This window comes from Falco punctatus (genome assembly GCF_963210335.1).
Source record: "Falco punctatus genome assembly, chromosome: 2".
Classification (NCBI taxonomy): domain Eukaryota; kingdom Metazoa; phylum Chordata; class Aves; order Falconiformes; family Falconidae; genus Falco; species Falco punctatus.
The window spans coordinates 4,723,720-4,745,877 of NC_137581.1; the positions used below are offsets into that span (position 1 = coordinate 4,723,720).

At 42.2% G+C, this 22,158-nt stretch overlaps 1 protein-coding gene across 4 annotated transcripts in view; it reads right to left on the reverse strand.

Annotated features, from left to right (window-relative positions):
- INTS4 (integrator complex subunit 4) overlaps window positions 1–22,158 on the reverse strand; it is a gene marked incomplete at its 3' end in the record, with an annotated part of 39,444 nt that overhangs the window by 16,632 nt on the left and 654 nt on the right. For 3 of the 4 annotated variants that reach the window (XM_080374797.1, XM_080374799.1, XM_080374800.1), the window contains exons 2-15: window positions 21,789–21,983; window positions 18,914–19,031; window positions 16,482–16,588; window positions 16,095–16,280; window positions 14,650–14,700; window positions 13,933–14,021; window positions 13,550–13,670; window positions 12,963–13,034; window positions 11,767–11,941; window positions 7,864–8,069; window positions 5,126–5,268; window positions 3,999–4,114; window positions 1,859–1,992; window positions 902–1,059 (exon numbers count right to left, since the gene is read on the reverse strand). In XM_080374797.1, the coding sequence (XP_080230923.1) occupies window positions 902–1,059; window positions 1,859–1,992; window positions 3,999–4,114; window positions 5,126–5,268; window positions 7,864–8,069; window positions 11,767–11,941; window positions 12,963–13,034; window positions 13,550–13,670; window positions 13,933–14,021; window positions 14,650–14,700; window positions 16,095–16,280; window positions 16,482–16,588; window positions 18,914–19,031; window positions 21,789–21,983 (1,871 nt within the window). The remainder of the gene's footprint in view (window positions 1–901; window positions 1,060–1,858; window positions 1,993–3,998; window positions 4,115–5,125; window positions 5,269–7,863; window positions 8,070–11,766; window positions 11,942–12,962; window positions 13,035–13,549; window positions 13,671–13,932; window positions 14,022–14,649; window positions 14,701–16,094; window positions 16,281–16,481; window positions 16,589–18,913; window positions 19,032–21,788; window positions 21,984–22,158) is intronic. The other variant, XM_080374798.1, reaches the window with a different exon arrangement.

The following is a 22,158-nucleotide window of genomic DNA, read 5'->3' on the forward strand; positions in this document are numbered from 1 at the left end:
CTGTTTATTCTCCACTGCAGGTGGGTGTAAAAGCGAATCAGAGCTACATACAGAAAAGGCAGCTATTTTGGGGAGAAGAAAAAGAATAAAGCTTTTTGGAATTCTATATTCCAAACAAAGCATTTTAGCTTGTTATTCTAACTCTCAAAATAAGGCTCTTTTCCTCTTTCTGAGCAGAGGAATCGCACTGAAAAGATCCTTTTCAAGAGCTTTGTTTGTAGAAATCAGGCTAGAGATGAAATGGAAGAGGTGGCATAAAACCCACATTCAGAAACCATACCCATACACGTTTATCTACACAACAGCAGACAGCAACACTCAACAATACTGTTTCTTCCAGGAAAATCCATCTGATTTTCAAACTGATGCAAGAATGTCAAATAGAACGGGCAATAAACACCCAACAAAGCATCAGAAGGGGGTCCTCTCCTGTTGAATTCAAGGCCATAGGACCTGGAAAACGGAAGAGTAAAGGGGACAACCTCTCTGCCTCCCCCCCCAAAAAAATATCCAAAAAACCTTGTGCACATGGTATTACAAGTAATATGATCAAAGTGAGGGCCTCCTACAGGGACAGCAAACCAAGAACAATAAACCATAACAACAGAGTATTTACGATAAGCAAACGGCCCAGGAAGAGCACCCTTACCTGACCCGTACCGCGCTCCGAAGGGGTGCCCCCCAGAACGCACGCTGATTATTTAGTGGGGCACAGCCAGACCTGACACCATCAGTTTTATGTTAAACAATGCTGGTTTATCACAATGCTTTCTAGAAGGTGGCTCAAACTAAGTATTCAACGGCAAAGTACAACACTAAAATTCAGAAGCAAAGTACCCGCTTCAAAGACATTGGGCACCCTAACCAATCTTCCCATGAAGAGGTCAGCTTGCAGCCTTACCGGATGGTAAATTCCAGCAGCTCCTGTATGCCCTGTGGGTCGAGGTGCTGAAGGCTGTAAACCCTCTCCAGGCTCTGATGCAAGAACTGCTGGGAAGGATCTTCATGTGGTGTAATACTGGGAGAGACAGGGGAGGACACCAGCTTTCTACCTGGCAACTAAGCAAGAAGACAGACATGCAAACAAAACAAAACAAAAAAAAAAAAAAAAAGGGGGAAAAAAAAAAGGAGAAAAGTCTAACACAAGTAACAACGCTGCAAAATGCTGCCACATTATTTAACAACTACCAACTGAAAGCTCCAATTAATTTCTCAAATTCAAAATTTATATCAAGGCTTTCAAGCCTGCATCTTTGTTAGTTAATACTCCCCAGTTTGTAATCCACTTGCAGCTACAGATCTTCAGGTCAAATTCCAACACCCCTTCGAGCGAAACATCTTCCTCCTCTATTAACTATGACACTGCAAAGTCAAGTGAAGTCCAAGACCACACGAACTGCAATTCATTTTATGAGCTGTAGTAAGATGTACAACCAACTTCAGTCCCACCTGTGCTTCCACACAGGAAAAACATGCTTCAAAGCAGCAGGGAACACATCTCACGTGCAAGCAAACCGTTTAGATAGGACACAAGTCAAATGCTGGAAGATCTTCACAGGCTAAGCTCCCCTTCCCCACATAGTCAGAGCTACAGAAAGGTCCCAGGAATCCTGCCCTAACCAGCTAGTCTCACTTGAGAGCAATAACATTATTACTCACCCCAAAATATTACCAAATCCATATGGTAACAATGTAGTATCTGGCTCTCCTTACTTAACGTACGTTTCAATATTCATTTGCGTGGTGCTTGGAAGAAAAAACTTTTAGAATGCAAGTGTTACACACAGACAGACATAGAAAGAGACCAGCAATATTCATAACAGAGTAGTGAAGTGCCAACCAAAGTGGTTCAACTTACTCTTAACGGAGGGACCAGATGAGAGAGACTGTCCCGAAGATAGGCGTAATGTCTGAACGTATGATCAGAGAACAGGGCAGGCATTGTTGGGCAACTTTTAGCAGCATTAAAAATCAGAACCAGAACAGCAATGTCTATTGAAATGAATTGTTAAAGAAAAATAAGCAACAGCAGAAGAGCTCCTTGGGGATGGAAAGTTAAAACAACAACTCAACAACCCTTTCTTCGCTTGAGATCTGTCCAGCAAGTTCTTTATAGCTGGAGAATGCCAAGCAAAACCCAAAGAGGTGGCTGTCTGAGCAGATGAAAAGCAAGTACAAAGCACAAACATTTCAAGACGGGCCATATTGGAGGATGGATATTACTGCCAACATGGGATGGCTCAGAGGCAACACAAAGGATAGGAGCCAGGGATCATAAATGCAGAACATGCTCATTAGGTGGAGTTTCACTCTTCCTCGAAGCTTACCAGTACTGTGCTTACCGGTTTGGTACCCAAACACCCTCTAAAATAAACATTTACCTCTGAGTCTTTGAAAATTGCTGCATTTTCTGTGATGCCCTGAAAGACATCCCTCCCCTTAGTACAGACTTAAACCAAAGAATCAAACACAGGAAGATGATTCTGGTATAGAAAAACCACGTTCACAGTCTGAGAGCCAGAGAAATACAGAGGGCAGCCAAAGGCAGTTAGCCCAAAGACTGGGGCACTCACGTGCAACAGGGCTGACCCCAAGCACAGGATCTCTAACAAGAGAGCGTGAAAGGATCCCAGTGCAAAGCTTATGATCATCTGGGGACTTGCCTGCACAGGGATGAAGCAGGTTCAGCCACAGAAGGGACTGAACCCACATTTCTCACCTTCTGAAAAATCTTTTGCATCCATCAACTGCCAAGCATAAAGGTTCCCTCTTGACAAACCAATTTCTCCTCTTTACCCAAACCCTTTCCAAATTTTCAGCTGAAGCTATTCAACTATCCTGATTCAAATTTCCTAAGTGCTCTGAATCAAACAAAACGATGTTTTCAATTAACAGTTTACATTGGAAACATACCTTTCAGGTCTGCTTTGCAGTTTCTGGCTCCCAGAAACTTAGTATCTTCACATAATACACCTCTGTAAAATTGGGTGGCAAGTTGCCTCCAGATCATTTTCTAAAATAATATTCTTTGGTTCAAGAATGGTTCAAGGCAGGAAAGTGCCTTGAGCTAAATAACAGCTTTCTCACCTCCGCAGTGTTCCTTCAATTCTCAGCTCATAGGACAAATTTACTCAATTACACAACCATCTGATTATGGATTAACCTTTCTCTCCACCTGATTCTAGCCCTGTTCAATTCTCACAAGGTATTTATTTAATCTGTATAGAATTTCTATCTCACGGCCTGTGACTAGCGAGAGAAATATGGAGTAGCTTGACAGAGGAAGAGTTATTCCAGTCTAACATGTCTCAGCATGCATCAGAAGCAGCATTATATTCTGCAATGGCTCAAAAGGGAAGCAAGGAGAATGAACAATGGAAAAATGGTATTTCACATTTCCAAGGCATCTCCTATTGTCAAGAATAATGGTGTAACAATAATAGTTTGTATTCTAAAGCACTAGAAGCGCTAACGTTAATAAAAGGATTTCTGATTTTGAATTGTTTCAGAAAAGATGGTAAGTTTATAGCATTATGGGGATTCAGCCACTGCTGTACTAAGAGATGGCACTGTTCTATACACTGCACAACAGTGAGGATAGCAGAAGTTTTACCTAAAAAGAAAACAGACAAGGAAAACCACTCTTCTTATTTAAAAGTTAAACCATCTTCAAAATTAGTGCAAACTAGACAAATGTTTTCACATCAAAGGACTCATCTGCAAAGCCCAAATCCTGACAAATTGCTTGATAAATAGATTATTCATCACAGCATTAAAAAAAGAGGCCAATTATACTACATTGGTATTTATGAAGATGGTTCCAGATAACAGGTATTCCATCACTTGCCGAGTAATAAAATTAAGTGGCAAAGGGATTCAGAAATAGCTACAAGATTGTCTGCTACAGTTTGAAATGGTTTAACAAATGTAAGCATCAGGAAAATATGAGTAAAATCTATTAAAATCAAAACAATCAACTGGCTTCATGAAAAAGATACAGGCTGGATCATCCATGTCTGGTTCTGGAGTGTCAAAGAAGGGATGTGTGCTCAGCAGCTCTGGGACTAATGGAAGCACCAAAGTGGGATGCCTGCTTCCCAAGAACTTCAAGCACCTGAAAATACACAGATTGAAGTGTTTCTTGTTTCTTAGTAAACACACACATTGCAAAACGCAACATTTTAAAGCATTGTCACTTTATGCTGCAGCAGCACTTTGAGGGACTGGTCAGCATCAAAAACCTGCTGTCCAAGACTACTGACCCTTCATGGCTGAGTATTTGCATTAACATTTGATAGGATCCAAGACAACTGAGAGGACAGCTTGAAAAAGCAAGCAGAAATAAACATTTGTTTATTTAAACTGTTCAAGAAACACTTAACACATGGAACTACACAACCCAAGAAAAGCTTTTATAGTAAACGCTAACAAGTGAGCGTATTTTTTAGTTCAGAAATAAAGGAGTGAGGAGGTAAACCCCCACCTAAGTAACAAAACCCAAAACCTCCCAAAACAATGTACGAGTACACTGGAAGACAAAACAGACTAAAACATTTCCAATGATACCCAAAAATTCCATCTCAAACCAGGTGCGCTGGAGCATCACTTCCTTTGCTGCTTCCATTAAACAATCAGAAAACCCACACACAAACATTCATTATTTTTGCTCAGACAGAAAAAGTCTCTCCAACAGCACAATGCCACATAGCCAATCCACTTGTCAAAACCGGTATAATCAGCTGCTGGTAAATATTACTATTTAATGCAGCGTCAAGTAAGCACAAAACATTAGCTGCATAGAAGAGATGAGGTTTTAAACTGAAGTTTGAATTCATCTTTTCTGGGAATGCTTGGAGGGCTTGTAACAGAGGCTATTTCCAGTAGTGGTCACCAGTTCTGGGATTCCCAGTACAAGCATCAACATGCAAGAACAACACAGAGTTTCCACCTCAGTCATGAATATGTACAATGCTTAGTACAGCCACTATTCCAAATACTTACAGAGTAACAGGATTGTACACCTGCAATACCTCTTACCTCCTTAGCTAGCTCAGTATTTGCCTAACACCTCAGTTACCAGAAATAGGAAAATAAGTAGACACACAAGGACACTGAACATACTCACTTCCAGATGGATTCTCTGTCTGTGGGATACTTAGTCAGGTTTTTCAGCAGCTCCACCAGTGCAAGATGGATGCCTTCCTTAGTTGAGACATTGGTGCAACACAACAGTTCATGAAGTGCTTCCCGAATGTCCCTTGAAGAATCCTAAAAGAAAAACCAAACAAAAAACCAACCCAGACACCTTGGAGTGCTGAGAGAAAAGATGTGCCTGCATACGCATTTACTTTAAAGATAGCAGTTCCTGCTCCTTGGCTAAATTAGTACCATAGGCATTTGAAAAACAGCACATTTCTAGTTACCACAGCTAAGCACAGATGAAGTGACAGACCAGGCAACTGCTGCAGGGTCTCCTGCTGGTCTCATCCACCCATACGCTTCATTTTCTGGAACGAATGGGAACTGCTTTACTGCTGACCTGCTCAAGCAGAGCAAGAATCACCGTTTGGTTTGGGTGATGTCGTTCCCTTTAGGGACAGGCAGTAACAGAAAAGGTAGGCACTGGGTAATTCAGCAAAACAGTCACCGAAGATTGTTTTATCATCTTTGGAGAAGCCTTTTATCACTCAACACATGAAGCTCAATTCCACAAGCCCTTAACCCAGTCACCAGCCTCCAGAGGGTTTAGCATAAGCGTTGAGGACATGTCAGTGGCTGGATGGACCAGATTAACAGTGATCATCTATAGCAGAAAGGAACTTGACCTAACTACAAGTTTACAGATGGACAATAAAAAAGCCAAAACTGAATCAGAAGTTCAGTCACAAACTTTTTTATGATCGTATGGGATCCCTAATGCATCACTTTTAAAGTCACATTGCACCCATTTTATTTTTTAGGCCAAGGTGACGTTCTACAGAGGAGTTTATGCAACCTCCAAGCAATATTTTTGGAAGCGCTGTGGCTGAACTCCAGCTTAATTAATTACATTCCTTCTGCCAAAAACCACCTTGTCATTCCATATCAATGCATTATACTTCCTGGCTATCAGCATTTGTGTGGGACTGTTGGGCAGAATGTGAAAATTTGATAGGATACAAGAACTGAATGTGTTTCAATGGTGGATTTTTTTTTCATTTTATTATAATTTGCTAAGTATCAACAGCTCATTCATCGCTGTCTTACACAAAAGAAGAAAGAAAAAGTCCTCTTGTAAAGGCTTTTAGATGACGGTCAACACACAAATGATCAAAGGAGGAAAGCACAGCTGGGCTGCTCAGCTGTTCCTTATTTTGGTGGTGGAAGGCAGACTACGACCAACAGAGAAGACATACTCTAAGGACTGAAATGAAATGACCACAGACATAAAATACTTCAGGTGAGTTGTACAGACCACTGGAAGGGCAGTGCAGAGACAAGCAAGGCAGAAGACTACAAAGGGACAGAGAGGAGCCCAACTCAACAGAAACTGAGATCAAGGACAACAAGGAAAGCAGAATCCAAAGCCTGGTCAGAGAAGCAAGGAGTAGCTGTACAGTTACTCAGATAAAGTCAAAGCAGTAAGGTGGAAACAGAAGCTACCCCATCACCTAACTGTTCCATATTTACACTCTCGGAACAAATTTAGGGACCAAGGTTAATGCTATTTTTCCATATCCTTTATTTTGTTACTGGAAAACGAATTTTACAGAAAGCAAGCAAGCACCTTTCAGAATCAGACAAACCCATTAAGAAGTTACTAATTCTCAGACTTTAGCTATCCTAATACCTGATAATAATTACGATAATGTAAACCAAAATACCTGTATGATCTATCATACATAAGCCAACACAGAAGCATAAGACAGAACCCCAGCCTAACTAGGTCATTCTTACACTTTGATGCACAAGCCCCCCGCTTGAACGAGTATAAATCAACTACGTAAAAATGTGAGGCACCTAAAACCCATTGCTGAATATGCAAACTCAGATCATATTCCACAGCATTTGTTACAGACTGATAAAATAGGTTGGTTAGTTTGCTTCTTCCAGAGGCACAACTGAAAGAAGCCCCTGTTGCCCTGCATCGAGCGAACGGCAGGTGAAAAGACAAAACCAGCAGATTTGCAGCACCGCCTGAGGCTGGGGGACTACCCAAAAGAACCAGAAATTTGTCAAAAAAACCCCAAGCCTCAGGGGCTATAGCTCAGCAAATAAATCAGGTCTGAGGGGAAGCTGTTTGGCACAGCACTGTTCACACAGCCAAAATCTCTTCCCTTTCCCAGATCAACTCCATCAATCAGGAACAGCAGCTGACTCATGCTGTCCCCTGGATCCTGGCTGAGCACAGACTGGGAAGATGCTGGTTGGGAAACCCCAAAATTACACTGCAGAGCATGCCAACAAACTCTCTGAACAGTCAGGAGAGATCTCAGGCCTGCGCCCTGACTCTGCTCAGTGAGCAAGGGTGTAGCCAAAGCAGCTGAACAAAGGAAACAGAAAAAACCTGAAGCTGTATTCGACATGAAGTGGTGCAGAGTGCTGAACCACAAAACAGGACAGAAGGGAACACATAAGGCAGCGGCACAGTGACAAAGGCTAGAGTTTGATCTGAAATTCATCTATTTCAAAAGTATGCTGTTGTCCTGGAGATTACGAGCTACTAGACCTTAGCAGCCTCTGGGGATGTTCAAAGAAGACAAAAACAACCATCAAAAAGGTGGGCAGTTTCAACTCAGAGGAAGGGTCTGATCGGCATTATATCATTAAGCACCCCAAAGAAAGCAGGAACATGATTTTTTTCCCTCCTCAAGAATTTCTTACCTCCAAGACAGCTAATACAGTATCCAGCTGGTCTTCCCGCAGTGTGATATTGTTGGAAATTTTTCTCATTGTGTGTATTGACTGCAATCTCACTTCCTCGATTTCATCATTAAACATGTCAACCAAAAAATCCAGGCATTTCTCCGCAAAAGAAGGAGAGGACTGAGCCAACATACAGAGGGCTTCAACCGCAGCAATCCGAACCTCTGTTAAAAGACAGGGAGGGAATTAATTGTAAGTGCTGTTTAAAAGGACATATGGCCCAACGGCCAGGTCTTATATCATTCAAAGACTGGGCTAAGGACAGGAGATGCTAAGTAAAACCCGAGGACGATGGAGACTAAGCAGAGACCCATACCACTGGGGATCTTTTCACAGGCAAGTCTTCAAATCAAAAGCCTCACCTCTAATACTGCAAGCGCTGCTGTTGTAAGCGTCTGCAAGAGGGACTTGTAGGTAAAAACCACATCTCCTACCCACCGATAAATAATATGTATTTCAGTGCATTTTGCAAGTGTAGCATTAACCACAGTATCTTAAGCAAACTAATTTAGATAATTAAACTCTGCTTGTTTTATTCTTCATGACATTTTAATTGCCTGGAGCACTCACTGCATTTTTAACTTGCTATGTAGCACTTTATGAATAGCTGAAAAGCCCTAGAGTATCAGCATTTTGGCAGTAAACAGAAAGACATTTTTGTGCTTCGTGGCTTTGGGTTCCTCAAAAGAAAGGAAAAAAGTGCCACCTAATTATTAAAATGATTCAGAACTTAAGCAAAAAAGCATCAAAAAGAGTGTATTTATATGGTAAAACATTGCAGGAATTTGAAGAATACCCAGATATAACAAGCTTAAGTGGAGATGAGATTCTCTTCCCTAGACCCATCCTTGCTAGCTGCCATAACGTTTATGTGCTGGCATCATAAAAACGAGAATTAATCTGGTGTCTTGCAAACCTTATTGTTTTAAACATACTTCTAGTTTTCATTCAAATTAGCTCATCTTGAAAACATTTAAACTCATGTGTAGCTTTTAGGCCTATTGTTCTTAAAGAACGTACTCAACTCCTGATGATTCTGATTAAGTAGAAAACTGCAAACACAGCAAGACCCCTGCTTATTCAGTAATGAAGCTTTTGTCACAACTACGAGTCTCCACGGTTGTTAAGACCAAGGTATTAGAGAAGAAACACATTTTGCCAATATTGCTTTCATAAGCCAACACACTAATTCAGATTTAAGTTACAACATGGAATTCAAGAAATGAAGCAGCGCTGCAGGTAAGGAAGAAGAGAGCTCAGCAGTATTTAAAAATGTTGCAGTGGAGGGAGAGATCTACTTTATTCAATGATCTGTGTATATTTCACATCTGTCCATTTTATCGACATTCCCCCACAGCACCACACTGCAGTAAGACCTACAGCAGCATGAGAAACTAGAAATGCATTTCACAGGTTGATGGACCTAAAAATTTTCAGGCAATGAAAAAAAAGGTGCATTTCCAAGCTTTAGGGAAAGTTTAGCTATTAAGAAAACATGCTTTTATTTGCAGGAGTCACGGAACAATAAACCAACTTCTACAACGCAATACATACACAGCAATATTTTTGTTATGGTGGTTTTCTACTTTCCAGTTTAGCCTTGTCCTTCCAGTAACATTAAAAGCAAATTCAGGAATAACATTCAGAGCTCGGCATTTTCACAGTTCTATGCAAATACCAGCCGTTCTCAATAGCCTTAAGAAATAGAAATCTTCACTTTACCCACGGGAAACAGGCTGGGAAGGGTAGCACACAGACTCTCCTGAGGCTGTCAGCACAGTCAGTGCTACAGCCAGTCCGAGGAGCTCAAGGACGTCTGTGTTCCAGACTGACACTCATAATTCATCCTTTTTAAAAGGACAGATCAGACAAAATCTGTTGGAAAGAGACTACACTGTCCAAGTCCATCATAAGAAGACCACAAGAGACCAATACAACAGCACTATGGAACAGGTACCTGTGACCTCAGAATGCAGGTATTTCCATTAAAGGAGAAGAACTATTAATAAGATTGCTAAACATGTAAACAAGACCTCATCTGAAATTTAAGTACCTGAAAACATACAGATTCAGTCACCAGTCTTCAAGAATAATGCATTCTAACCAGACAAGAGGAAAGCTTTTAAGCAGCAGCGACTGAAAGGAGCCTAGCCTGTTTAGCCCCTTGCAAAATGAAAGCTGGCTATTAATTCATTAGGGAAGCCAGTCCCCGAGAAGAGCAACAACTATTTAACCTGAAACCTATCACTGGCTCACAACAAATGAGAAAAAAATGGCTATGAACAAATTTGGATTGGAAAAAGAAAACTTATGTTTGTTGCAGCTGTTGGATTCTGAAGTATTTGGAAAAATATGTGGGTCTATCTCCACTAGTTCTAACTATTGTTAGGATGGAAGCTGCTATGGATACAAAAAGAATGGTTATCGGACTCCATGGGCACAGGTTCCTTACAGTGCCAAGTTTTAAACAAGTTCTATAACTTTTGATTTATAGAGCTCAGTGTTGGAGCCAGTTCTGTTTATAAATGACCTGGACGAGGGGCTGGAGCGCACCCGCAGTCGGTTTGCAGAGGACACGAGCTGGGGGCAGTGTGACCTGCTGGGGGGCAGGGGGCTCTGCAGGGGGTCTGGGCAGGCCGGGCCGAGGGGCCGAGGCCAGTTGTATGAGGCCCAACGGGGCTGAGTGCCGGGCCCTGCCCGTGGGTCACACCAGCCCCCCACAGCGCTGCGGGCTGGGGGCAGGGGGCTGGGAACTGCCCGGCGGGGAAGGGCCTGGGGGGGCTGGTCGGCAGCCGGCTGGGCATGAGCCCCCCGTGTGCCCAGGTGGCCACGGCGGCCAGCAGCGCCCTGGCCGGTGTCAGCAGCAGCGTGGCCAGCAGGGCCAGGCAGTGCCCGTCCCCCTGTGCTGGGCCCTGGTGCGGCCGCCCCTCGAGCCCTGGGCTCAGCGTTGGGCCCCTCACCCCCAGACAGACCCGGAGGGGCTGGAGCGTGTCCAGAGCCGGGCAGGGGCTGGGGAAGGGGCTGCGGCACAGCTCGGGGGGGGCGGGGGGAGCTGGGGGGGCTCAGCCCAGAGTAGAGGGGGATCAGGGGGACCTTAGCACTTCCTACAACTGCCTGGAAGGAGGCTGTAGCAAGGAGGGGCGTCGGGGGTCAGTCTCTTCTCCCAAGGAAGAAGTGATAGGAAGAGAGGAAACTGCCTCAAGTTGCACCAGGGGAGGTTTACATTGGGTATTACAAAAAATTTCTTCACTAAAAGGGCTGTCCAGCACTGGAACAGGCTGCCCAGAGAAGCGGTGGAGTCTCCATCCCTGGAAGTATTTAAAAGATGTCTAGATGTGGCATTTAGGGACATGGTTTAGTGGTGGTCTTGGTAGTGCTGGGTTAACAGTTGAACTTCATGATCTTAAAGGTTTTTCCAACATAAATGGCTCTATGAGTCTATGGGTTTTGTTCCTGCAGGGAAAACACCAATTTCAAAGAACATCAACTAACATTCCCAATTTAGGGCCACACACAATTATTAAATTTAAGCCAATACGAATATAATCCCAGTGGGTTTCCGCATAAGCGCCCACTTCTTAACAGATATTTTACTTAAACTTCCTGCTTATAGGAAGCTATTTGGTTTTGGCTACTCAATTTCAAAAATCTGTGCAGTGCTGATGCATCTTTGAAACAACCACTATATCAAGGATCACAGTGGAAGAGAACCCCACCACCCTGAAGTCCATGATTCCTTAAAAAACCCAAACACAATAGCCAAGTGATGTATTTTGACCAGAAAAAAAGAGCAAAAAAACAATGCTTACTAGCCGGCACACATGTCCTCCTTTAGTCATTCCATAATAAGTTAACACTTACCATACATCTCATCTTCCAGGCCATGAACAAAAGCCCCACAAGCTCCTGATTCAATCAAGTTTACAGCACCTGTATCAATTTCTTCTTTGGGAGCATCATCTCCCCACTTTCTGCCACTTGAAAACTCCCCAGAGCTGTAGAGTTCTTTGGCTCGTTCATGCGCAGTGCGCTTCCTCTGTCCAAACAAGTTTTTCAGTTACAAATCATGGTAAACTTTAAAGTTGACCAAGCAAAATATTAAACAGCTTTACTGGATTTGAAAATAGATGTATAGCTAGAGGCTTAGACATTGACAGATACCTGCAAATGCTAAGAAAAGCAAATAGTACCTTCTTTTCTCTGAATATTTCTAATTGCCAGTCACTCTGTACTTTTGATGTTGGGAAAGGATAATAACCCATGTATTGTAACTAACATTCTCAGACATCCATTGTAAGAACAGCTAAAAAAGGTCAGAGCAAAGGCCCATCTAGTTAAGCATCCAGTAACTGATTTGCAAAACCAGATGGAATCAATTTGCAATTCAACTTGTTAAACTGCAATTAAATACTTTAACAACTATCAATACTATACAGAGTCCAGCAGCGTGTAAAAGGCGATATTCATTCAGCACGCTCGCTAGTCCATCTCCTTTCCTCTCCCACACTGTAAAGCAAATTGTGCAAAACTGTCTTTAACAGCCTTTACAAAGAAGCGCACAAAAACTAGCAGCTCTAGCTTCATCATTCTTTTGTAGAGAGAAAAACTGAACATAATACCTCGAGCAAGTTGCTTAAAGAAGAAATTTTACTGAAAAGCTCTACTTGTAGGACTCAGAAGTCCCAGCCTTTGGCTACTCATGTCACGTGAAATGTCTAGGTCTACTGGTTGGATCTTGCAGGGTTTCCAAAAGCTTGCTCCTAAAACTAGGATACAATCTTTCTGCACACAATATATAAAAGATTTTAGCCAAAAGATTGTCAGAATACCAGAAACATTCACCTCTCATCTGTGAAACCTGAATAGCCTAGAGCTGTTTATTACATGCTCAGCTAATGAAATCTAAAACTAGCTATTGCTTCATTGGCTTTAATCTAAAAGAAAACCTGTCATCATCAATTAACTCTCAGCAGCCCTGAGGCAAACTCAACATTAACATACCTGTTGTCCAATTTTAGCACATTACACAATAAAACCAAATCCAAACACTTACATACCCTCAGATCTGACATGAGCTTCTTGTCAAGGGTCTGCTCTAAGAAATGAGAGCTAACTTGTTGCATAGAACCCTAAAGAACACAAAAGAAAAAAAATAAATCAAAAGGAAGAAACAGAATTATTCGAAATTACACCATATAATTGCCTCACTTATCCCAACACAGCATCCAATCTCATCCACTCTAATAGCTTTATACAATGCTTGACACTACTGTATGTCAGAATCCTAAGTTTACTTAAGGCGGTCAGAACATCTTGTTTTTCCACTAAAGTTATTATGGTCTTTCTTGAGTTCAGTTGGTTTACATGTCCTGTGCTGGAGAAGTCAGGGGAGGGACTTATGGCAAGTACTTGTTTTTCTCTTGGATACTCAACCCTCCACTCTTCAAGGAAGAATCACTGCACAGTTCAGCTGAGTAGCTTTTGGGTTTCCTCAGCCTCTCTTATTTCTTTCTTGTAAGAATTTTGCTAGAAATTCACCTATGCAGTTTTTAAACACCCTCCTATTTCTTTTCAAATATATGTGAAAAGCAAAGTAACGTCAGGTGAACTACTCTTAGCTAGAGAAGAAAAGAGTGCAACTTACCAGTAACTTAGCAGCTTGTACTCTAACAACCCAGGAACCATCACTAACCATATGACAAATTTTTCCAAATGCATCATCAACCAAGCGAATTTCTTCATTAGAAGAAGGAATCGGGACGATGCTAACAGAGAAACATGAATCAGTTTGCTGATCTTATGCCATGTGGGATGGCATCAAGTAAGAAACAACTATGCTGAATTCCTACAGATGGGCAACAAACACCACGAACCAAAACTTCATCCAGATCAGCGCATTCTTACCAGGTATCAGCCTTTTGTACACATCAGTTGTCTAACAGCTACTCCTGAGACTTACTAGCACAAAACTCTCAGGATTAGGATTATTACTCAGCCAATACTTCTGTCTCTGCATAAAGTACATACCTTTCAGGGTAAAGCTGACTGAGGACCCAAATTAGCTGAACTGCAGCACTGCGCACTTGCTCATAATCATCTGCCAACAGCTTGCAGGCCTGAAAGAAGATCCACAGTCCGATACACACCTGAGCTGTTATTCATTTCCCACAGTGCAATTAGTATCCATACCACGTATCGGTTAGGACAGATTAAAAATCAGGATTAACAGTGTCTTCCCCTCTACTCCCTAGTACTTCCAAGTCTGATCAGGTAGACTAGTCCTAAATTCATCCATCAGGCACATGCTGTAAAACTCCAGAACTGCCTGTACCAAGCACAAAACGTGAATCTGTAAGAGAACTTATTTGATACAGGCTTCAGTTGCACAACCTTACCCACGTAACAAATACAGGCTTCATGTGCACTCTCCAATGAACAAGGGTTTAAGACTTCGAGGTTGCCAGATGACAACAATAATTACGGAATGCCTTGCCCTTCCCATGATTATCTCCCCCAATAAACAACATATATCAAAGCATACGCTCTAGTGCGTTTCAGCAAAACAGATGCAAAACGGATTTTCATTTCCACTGCCACAGAACAGTAAGGACTATAGGCAACTTAAGTGCAAAATACTTCACCTCTGCACAGTGCCCTCCTCCTCTCAAAGCACACTGCCACAGAATCTAAAAAGCAAGATCGCAAACAAGTACAAAATAAACACAAATCAATACAAGGTTTTACCTGACTGTAAATCGCCTGCTGTAATTTTAGTCCTCTTTCATGAAGCTGCAGCTACAGGGAGGGAAAAAAACAAACCAAACACATAAGAAAGTATAACTATAGGTTTAAGTTTTCACCACTGTTTTTTCTGCTTTGAGTAAACTTAGTTGCTTGCATTTCTTGATTGCTGCTATAATTAAAATATCATTCCCAAAACATTGACCCAGAAGTAGCACTGCCAATTGATTTTCATGCCCTGTAAATCTTTCAATTACTGAACCAGAAGAACAGCAAAAACTGTCCCACTAAACATTGTTTCTATCGGGAATAAGGCAGCATCAGGAATTTGACTTACAAACAAAGGGATAATATCTGGCTGAATACAGTCAACAAGAAACAGTTGCTGCTCTGTATCCATTTCTTCAAAGTACAACAAGCCAGGGACAAAATTAAAGAAAAACACACAGCAGGGAGACAAACGATGATCAAGAACCCTAAAACTGAATTAATTCAGGATGTTTCTGTGCTTCAAACAACAGAAAGACAGTTGTCTTTGTGCTGTAATTATAAATTCAAGGTCGTAAATCTTGCTATGGATTTGGTTCAATGTCATTGTAAAAGTCACTCAAACAATTAAAAAAAAATATAATTGTACCAACAAAAATCAGAATGGAATGTACTCATCCTTCATTTTCAACCTCCAGCAGAGGGAGATCCCAGACAGACAGAACTGCAGTCTGACCTCCTCAAATACACCTACCTCCTTTCTTTCGAGTTTAATATCATTAATTCAAATACCCTTGTTGACCATCACATTAGATGGGATATTGTTATAAAATCCAAGGGTACTACAGAAATTTCTCTATAACTATATACTCACAGGCAACTCACCTTAAGCAAAATTCTCAAGTGCATGGTCTTTGCATCTATGCAAAGCTAAAAAATTCTGAAGGGCTCTCACACTCCAGCCCACATGAAAATCAGTAACCTCATGAACAGTTAGAGAATGCTAATGAATGCGACCATGGGGCACAACACAAATGCTGTTTAAAAACAAAATGCTTTCTGGACTTATCACATAGATTTCCTGTCACAAGAGCGATCTATTGCATGTCGGAGTACTAGTGGCTCATTGTAATTCTGGTAACCAATGCTAAATCAAGAAATACAGATTTGACACCAAAAGAAAGAGCCTACATGCACCCAGAAAAATCAAACTAAAAAGCTTCTGCAGCTACAGCTGAAAGAAATCATTATGAATCAGTAAGACACCCTCTGAGATCTCACATTACTCTCATCTATCAAAACCTAGATTATTTTTCCAGGTAATTTTGATATGCTAAATTGACCTTTACTAAGATAATTAAATAATCTCTAACGCAAACTTCTTTGTATTAGTTTGCAGCTCCTACCAGCTTCCTTATATAACCCCAAACAGTTTATTCCACTGTACCAACACCACCTACCATGGCTTTTATAGCTGCAGTCCTTACACGAGGGTCCTGGTCATTAAAATGATCTCCTATTATCTTCTGGACATCTTTAGCAGCCTGGGTCTCAGCTTCTTTTGCAACACCTTTTTCCACTGGTCCAAGACAGCCAATTAACTGAAGACACTTATTTCTTACACCATGGGAAGAATCTGTCAGATGCTGTGGAACAGAAGAGAAGAACAGACGTAACTCGCTTCTTAACGTTCTTTCAGCCCTTCAAAACAACAAATCATATTAAGATTCCTAGCAGTTAAAAGATAAAAAATTTGTTGAGAAAAATGAATACAATTTAAAGACTGACCACGCGCTTTATTCTTCAGGCAGTGATAAAAGTTTCCTGCCCCAAGGAGGCCGCCTTACCTTGCAGGCCACCTCTACCAGTCTCATCCTGACAGATGGATTCTCTGTGAGCTTTGTGCCGATCACCAGCAGGGTGTCCAGCAGCTGAGCAAGGACTTGGTGAGACTCTGCAAAACAAAACAGCAAAAGGTCACGCATCTCTCTACTGAGTTCCTCACAGGCTAGAGAATCACAGACTCGTCCAGGTTGAAAGGTCATCCTGAAAACCTCTCAAGGTTGGATGGGGCTTTGACTCACCTGAGCCAGGGCAAAACGTCCCTGCCCACAGCAGGGGGTTGGACAAAATGAGCTTTAAAGGCCCCTTCCAACCCAAACCATTATTTCATTCTATAAATGATACTAAAATAAAATTAAACTGCATCAAGTAAAGCATACATAAAATAAATTACGCTCATCCTCTCAACTCCAGCTCCCTCAGCTTCTACTTGCACACCACATACTCCAGCTCTTGGCCACCTCAATGGCCCTCTGCTGAACTCACTCAGCTTCAGCAGCCCTTATCTGGCACTGGGGAGACCAAAACTGGACGTGGTGTTCCAGATTTGGTCTAACCAGTGCCGAGCAAAAGGGAATAATCCCTGTCCTGCTGACTACGCTCCTGTTGATACAGCCTGGTACACAGTGAGCCTTCACTGCTCGCTCGCATTTAGCCTCCTGTTCACCCAGCCCACCACAGCATTCTTACCTCTAAATTGGACCAGCGTGGCTTAAACAGATGGACTGTTAGATGGATAAGGAATTAGCTGGATGGCCGTGTCCGATGAGTCAGTCAACGGCCCAGTGTCCAAGTGGAAACCAGTAACAAGGGGTGTCACCCAAGGGTCTGTTCTGAGACCAATGCTCCATCAATTCCTCATCAATGACAGGGACAGTGGGACTGAGCACACACAGAGCAAGTGTGGGGATGACACCAAGCTGAGCGGTGCGGCTGACACGCCTGGGACAGGATGCCATCCAGGGGGACCTTGACAGGCTTCAGGAGTGGGCCAGTATAAACCTCATGAAGTTCAACAAAGCCAAGTGCAAGGTCCTGCACGTGGGTTGGGGCAATCCCCAGTATCAGTACAAACTGAGGGATGACTGGATTGAGAGCAGCTCTGAGGAGAAGAACTTGGGGGTACTGGTGGATAAAATATTGGACATGAGCCGGCAATGTGTGCTTGCAGCCCAAAAAGCCAACCATACCCTGGGCTGCATCAAAAACAGCGTGGCCAGCAAGTGGAGGGAGGTGCTCTGCTTTCCTGAGACCCCACCTCCAGTACTGCATCCAGCTCTGGGCTCCTCAGTACAGGAAAGACATGGACCGGTTGGAGTAGCTCTAGAAGAGGCCACAAAAACGGTCAGAAGGCTGGAACACCACCTCTCTTATGAGGAAAGGCTGCGAGAGTTGCTGTTGTTCAGCCTGGAGAAGAGAAGGCTCCAGGGGCACCTTATCATGGCCTTTCAATACTAAAGGGGGCTTAAAAGAAAGATGAAGAGAGCTTTTTTTCACCAAGGCCTGTAGTGACAGGACAACAGGCAATGATTTTAAACTGAAAGAGGGTAGGTTTAGATAAGGAAGAAATTTTTCAGATGAGGGTGGCAAAGCACTGGCACAGGTTGCCCAGAGAAGCTGTGGATGCCCCATCCCTGGCAGCGTTCAAGTTCAGGTTGGATGGGGCTTTGACCCACCTGATCCAGAGCAAAATTTCCCTGCCCATAGCAGGAGGTTGGACAAGATGAGCTTTAAAGGTCCCTTCCAACCCAAACCATTATGTCATTCTATAAATGACATGAAAATAAAATTAAACTGCATCAAGTAAAGCATATAAAACCTGTGAATACAAGATACAAAATAAAAATGGACTTTAATGAAGCCACAAACAGGGCAACCTACTACAAATCCAATGCTAATACTCTAATGCCTCCTTGTGTTAGCTGATAAGCTGGCCTGCAGCATGGTAAGAAAAAAAACCTGTTCTTCAAACAAGACTCCACTCTAAGCAAGACCATGCTCCAGTACAGAGCACTTCAGAAGCCACAGCTTTCACATGAAGAAGCGAAAGCAAACTTTGCACACTCTTAAAACAAAGGTATACAGCAGGCAGGTCTGAGAAGTGTTTTTCTCGTCAGAACATAGAATCATAGACTTGTTTATGTTGGAGAAGACCTTTAAGATCACAGAGTCCAACCATTAACGTAGCACTGCCAACTCTACCACTAAACCATGTCCCTAAGCATTGCATCTACATGTTTTTTAAATACCTCCAGCAACAGTGATTCCACCACCAACATGTTATTGACTTTCACCATTCACAAAAGCAGAAAATAAATACATCTGAAGTGTATAACCGGGAATTGTTGCTCAGTAAGGGCCTTGCCACTCTCCTATATGCTTAAAGACAGCGTGATTCTGCCTCGATCTTAAGCACCACCTGAAAAGCAAGACTTACTCTCATTTTGAAGTGTGTTAATGGCATCATCCATAATGCAGTCTGGGGAAAATCCTGCAGTCTTCGATAACAAACCCAGCAAGGAAGCTATCTTCAATCTTACAGAGGCATCGTTCTCCTGAAAGGAAACGACAGACACTCTCGTTCATTTTCCAGTTTGAAAAACAATACACTATGCACAGGCAGGACCTATATATAATTCAGCACAAGGTCTGAATTTTACTGTCATGCTACTTCCTCCTCCATAAGTCCAGAGGAAACCCCACAGAAAATTAACCATGCCAGAACATTTACATGGCAGCTTCCAGTACATTTCAAAATGATTCTTTTACTCATAATTCCTCAAAGTTATCTTCACATTGTTTGAAAATGTAAAAGTTTAAATAAATCAGATTTTCAAGATACCAGATTGAGTGTTGATCATGTTAATATCTTTGTAAGATTTTAATGAACACATGTAAGGATTTTAGGAGATTATCTGAGACTGATGATCTCATGACCTCTACTAAGCAGTAGGGTCTCTGGGCTACGGAACTGTTTCTCTTAATGGTGGCAGGAATCCTGCCAATCTGACAGAAAAAAAAAGAAAGAATTTTAACACAGCAAGGTAAAAACTAAAATAAAACAGAAGCATATTTGCTGCATACATCTACTCATTTAAGCAATAGCAAAAGCTGTCACAGCTGATAATTACATAAATAAGCTTCAGAAATTATTATAATTTTAAATTCATTTAAGAATTTCATGCATTTTGAAGACTTATTTTTAGTCTTCTACAGATGTGCACACAAAACTTCTGATCATAACCGGAAGCTCTCTTTCATCATACTGCCTGGGATATCCAATACAGGACAGGAAGACAAAAAGAAATCTGGATTTCATACTTAGATCTTACCAAGCAATTGTGCAACGCTGAACACAGAAGTACTGAAATATTATAATTACAAATATTACCTCTTTCAACAGGTGCAAAAATACTACAGTTACAACTTCTATCTCTTTCAGTGGTGTTTAGGAGAGACTTTGGTGTCACATACTGCAAGTGACAAATGTGACACCCACAGGAGTAATATCTTTCTCAGCTGAGCTGAGAAGTATTTCCTCTTTTCAGGATCGAAACAAGGTGCTTGAACAACAGTTACTGTCACTGGACTACTTACATCAGTGGCAGGATGCATGAATTTCCACAGTATTGTGGTGTTTACACATTTGGCGTTTGCTCTTCATTACTCATGTTCTTGGTACTCATGTACCCATGAATACAGAAGAGATCAATGATTTCAAAAAGGACATTTACAAAGGCACTTTTAATAGCCTTATGAATGTCTGCAACATTATTATTGAGTTACAAGCAGCCTCCCACCCCAGTGGGCATTTTTTCCCTCCTTCTAACAGTTTGTGAGCAGGAAGTTATACAGAGTTATCCTTGTAGTTCGTGGGTCCGATTGCCGTCTCCACAACCAAAACACCAGGAAGTGAAGGTGCCACTCATCCTGATCACTGTCAGGAATCTGGACTTTCAGCATCACCTCAGGCCACGTTTGAGGACACATTGCTGCCAATAGCAACACCAGTTTACAGTATCCTGTTCCCCGGCTTCCCCACACACATCGCAACATGCCCCCTGCTCAGCTGCTCAGCCATGGGAACTAGGAGTGGGAAAATGGAAAAAAAAAGTCACATTGTTTTTCTGATCCACTTCAGAGGCCATCAGAACTGTTTGGGGACTGTCCTATACTAATATAAAGGAATGAAGGAGGAGGAGGCTGCAATGACACTACAAACAAATACATCATCACACAACTTCCACCACAGTTACAGCTTTCAGTCTTCAGTTTCTGAAAGACTAGTTCAAGTGCAAGTTTTCTGAAGATACCAAGAAACCAGGTCTTCAGAAAATTTTGTCCTTAAGTAAAATAAGGTCAGCTACAGGACTGCAATACTTTTTAAATGCTGGTTTCTGTAATAGACTGTGCACTTTAAAATGTGACCTCATGTGTAGATTTAAGAGTCTCTGTTCTAATATAGGCTACAACACAAACTTCGAACACAAATAACCTGTGATATTTCATCAGGAAAGACAGTTTTCTTCACAAGTAGGTAAGTTCCCATCAAAAAAAAAAGTACAACAGCCTCAACACACAAGCCAAAGCAAGCAAAAGACAGAAATAGATAAAATGCAGCTTAGACTTTTAGTTTAAGTTCAAAGCAAAACAGACTCAATTGTAAACAGGAAGACAGAATAGCACAAGGACATCTGTGAAAAATATTTCAGCCTACAGTGCAGCTTTGTCGGATGCAATAAAGTTTTGCTTTATCAAGTGAAGGATCAATATCTGGATACTACAAAGCATATGTTACTTTTGTTATTTATTTGTTATTCTGCTGTTAAGACTTTTTTGTTGAGAAGTTTTTCAGAAACATCATTTTTAAAATGCTTTGTTCATAGCATAAGCAATAGCTAAAATGTTTCTCCACTGCCAGAGGAAATTAAGAGCAAGGTAAGGAAATACCAGGAACGATTCAGATAAAGTTGAGCCGGCTTTGGACAGCTGGGCTCCGTGGAAAACTTCTTGTTACGTCTTTGTCCCTTGTTAAGGTAATTTAAGACTAATCACACAGGCCTTCAGCAGGGATTACTGTCACATCCTTGTCACAGGCTCCGAAACCATCATCAAAGGGACAAGTAACATGACCAGAAATCATTTGGGTAAAGAACTATAGTCAGTCTCCTCACAGGGCATCCAACAGCCCAGGCTGCTGGCAACTGAGTCAGCAACACAAGAGCCTGTGACTCCCTATTCCATATCTAACACCAAGAAAACAAGACCAGAAGGAGCATTCTGGATGCATGCTTGGCTCCCAGCTTCACCACCTTGTAATAATGCTCCAGCAGGATCCGGACAACCCCTTCCACACTCTCCACTTCCACGGGCTTCCTGGCAAACTGGAGCAGGTACTGCAAGGCATCCGCAGGCGAGGTGGCTTTGCACAGGTCAACATGGAGCGCTGCTGACTTGCTAGGCTTGGTCAGCCGCAATTTCTTAGTGGACAGGTCCTCATGCTGCTGCTGTGGGCAGAAAGACATGGTTCAGAAACACTGGGAAAATCCTGTACCACTCCATCCCTGAGCTAACACTGCCTCAGCACCAAGACTGAGGAAGCTCCTGTGCCCCACAGCAGTCACTGGCCTCTCCCTCACCTGTCTTAGGAAGGAACACACCCTCAGCGCCCTGGGGCTGCTC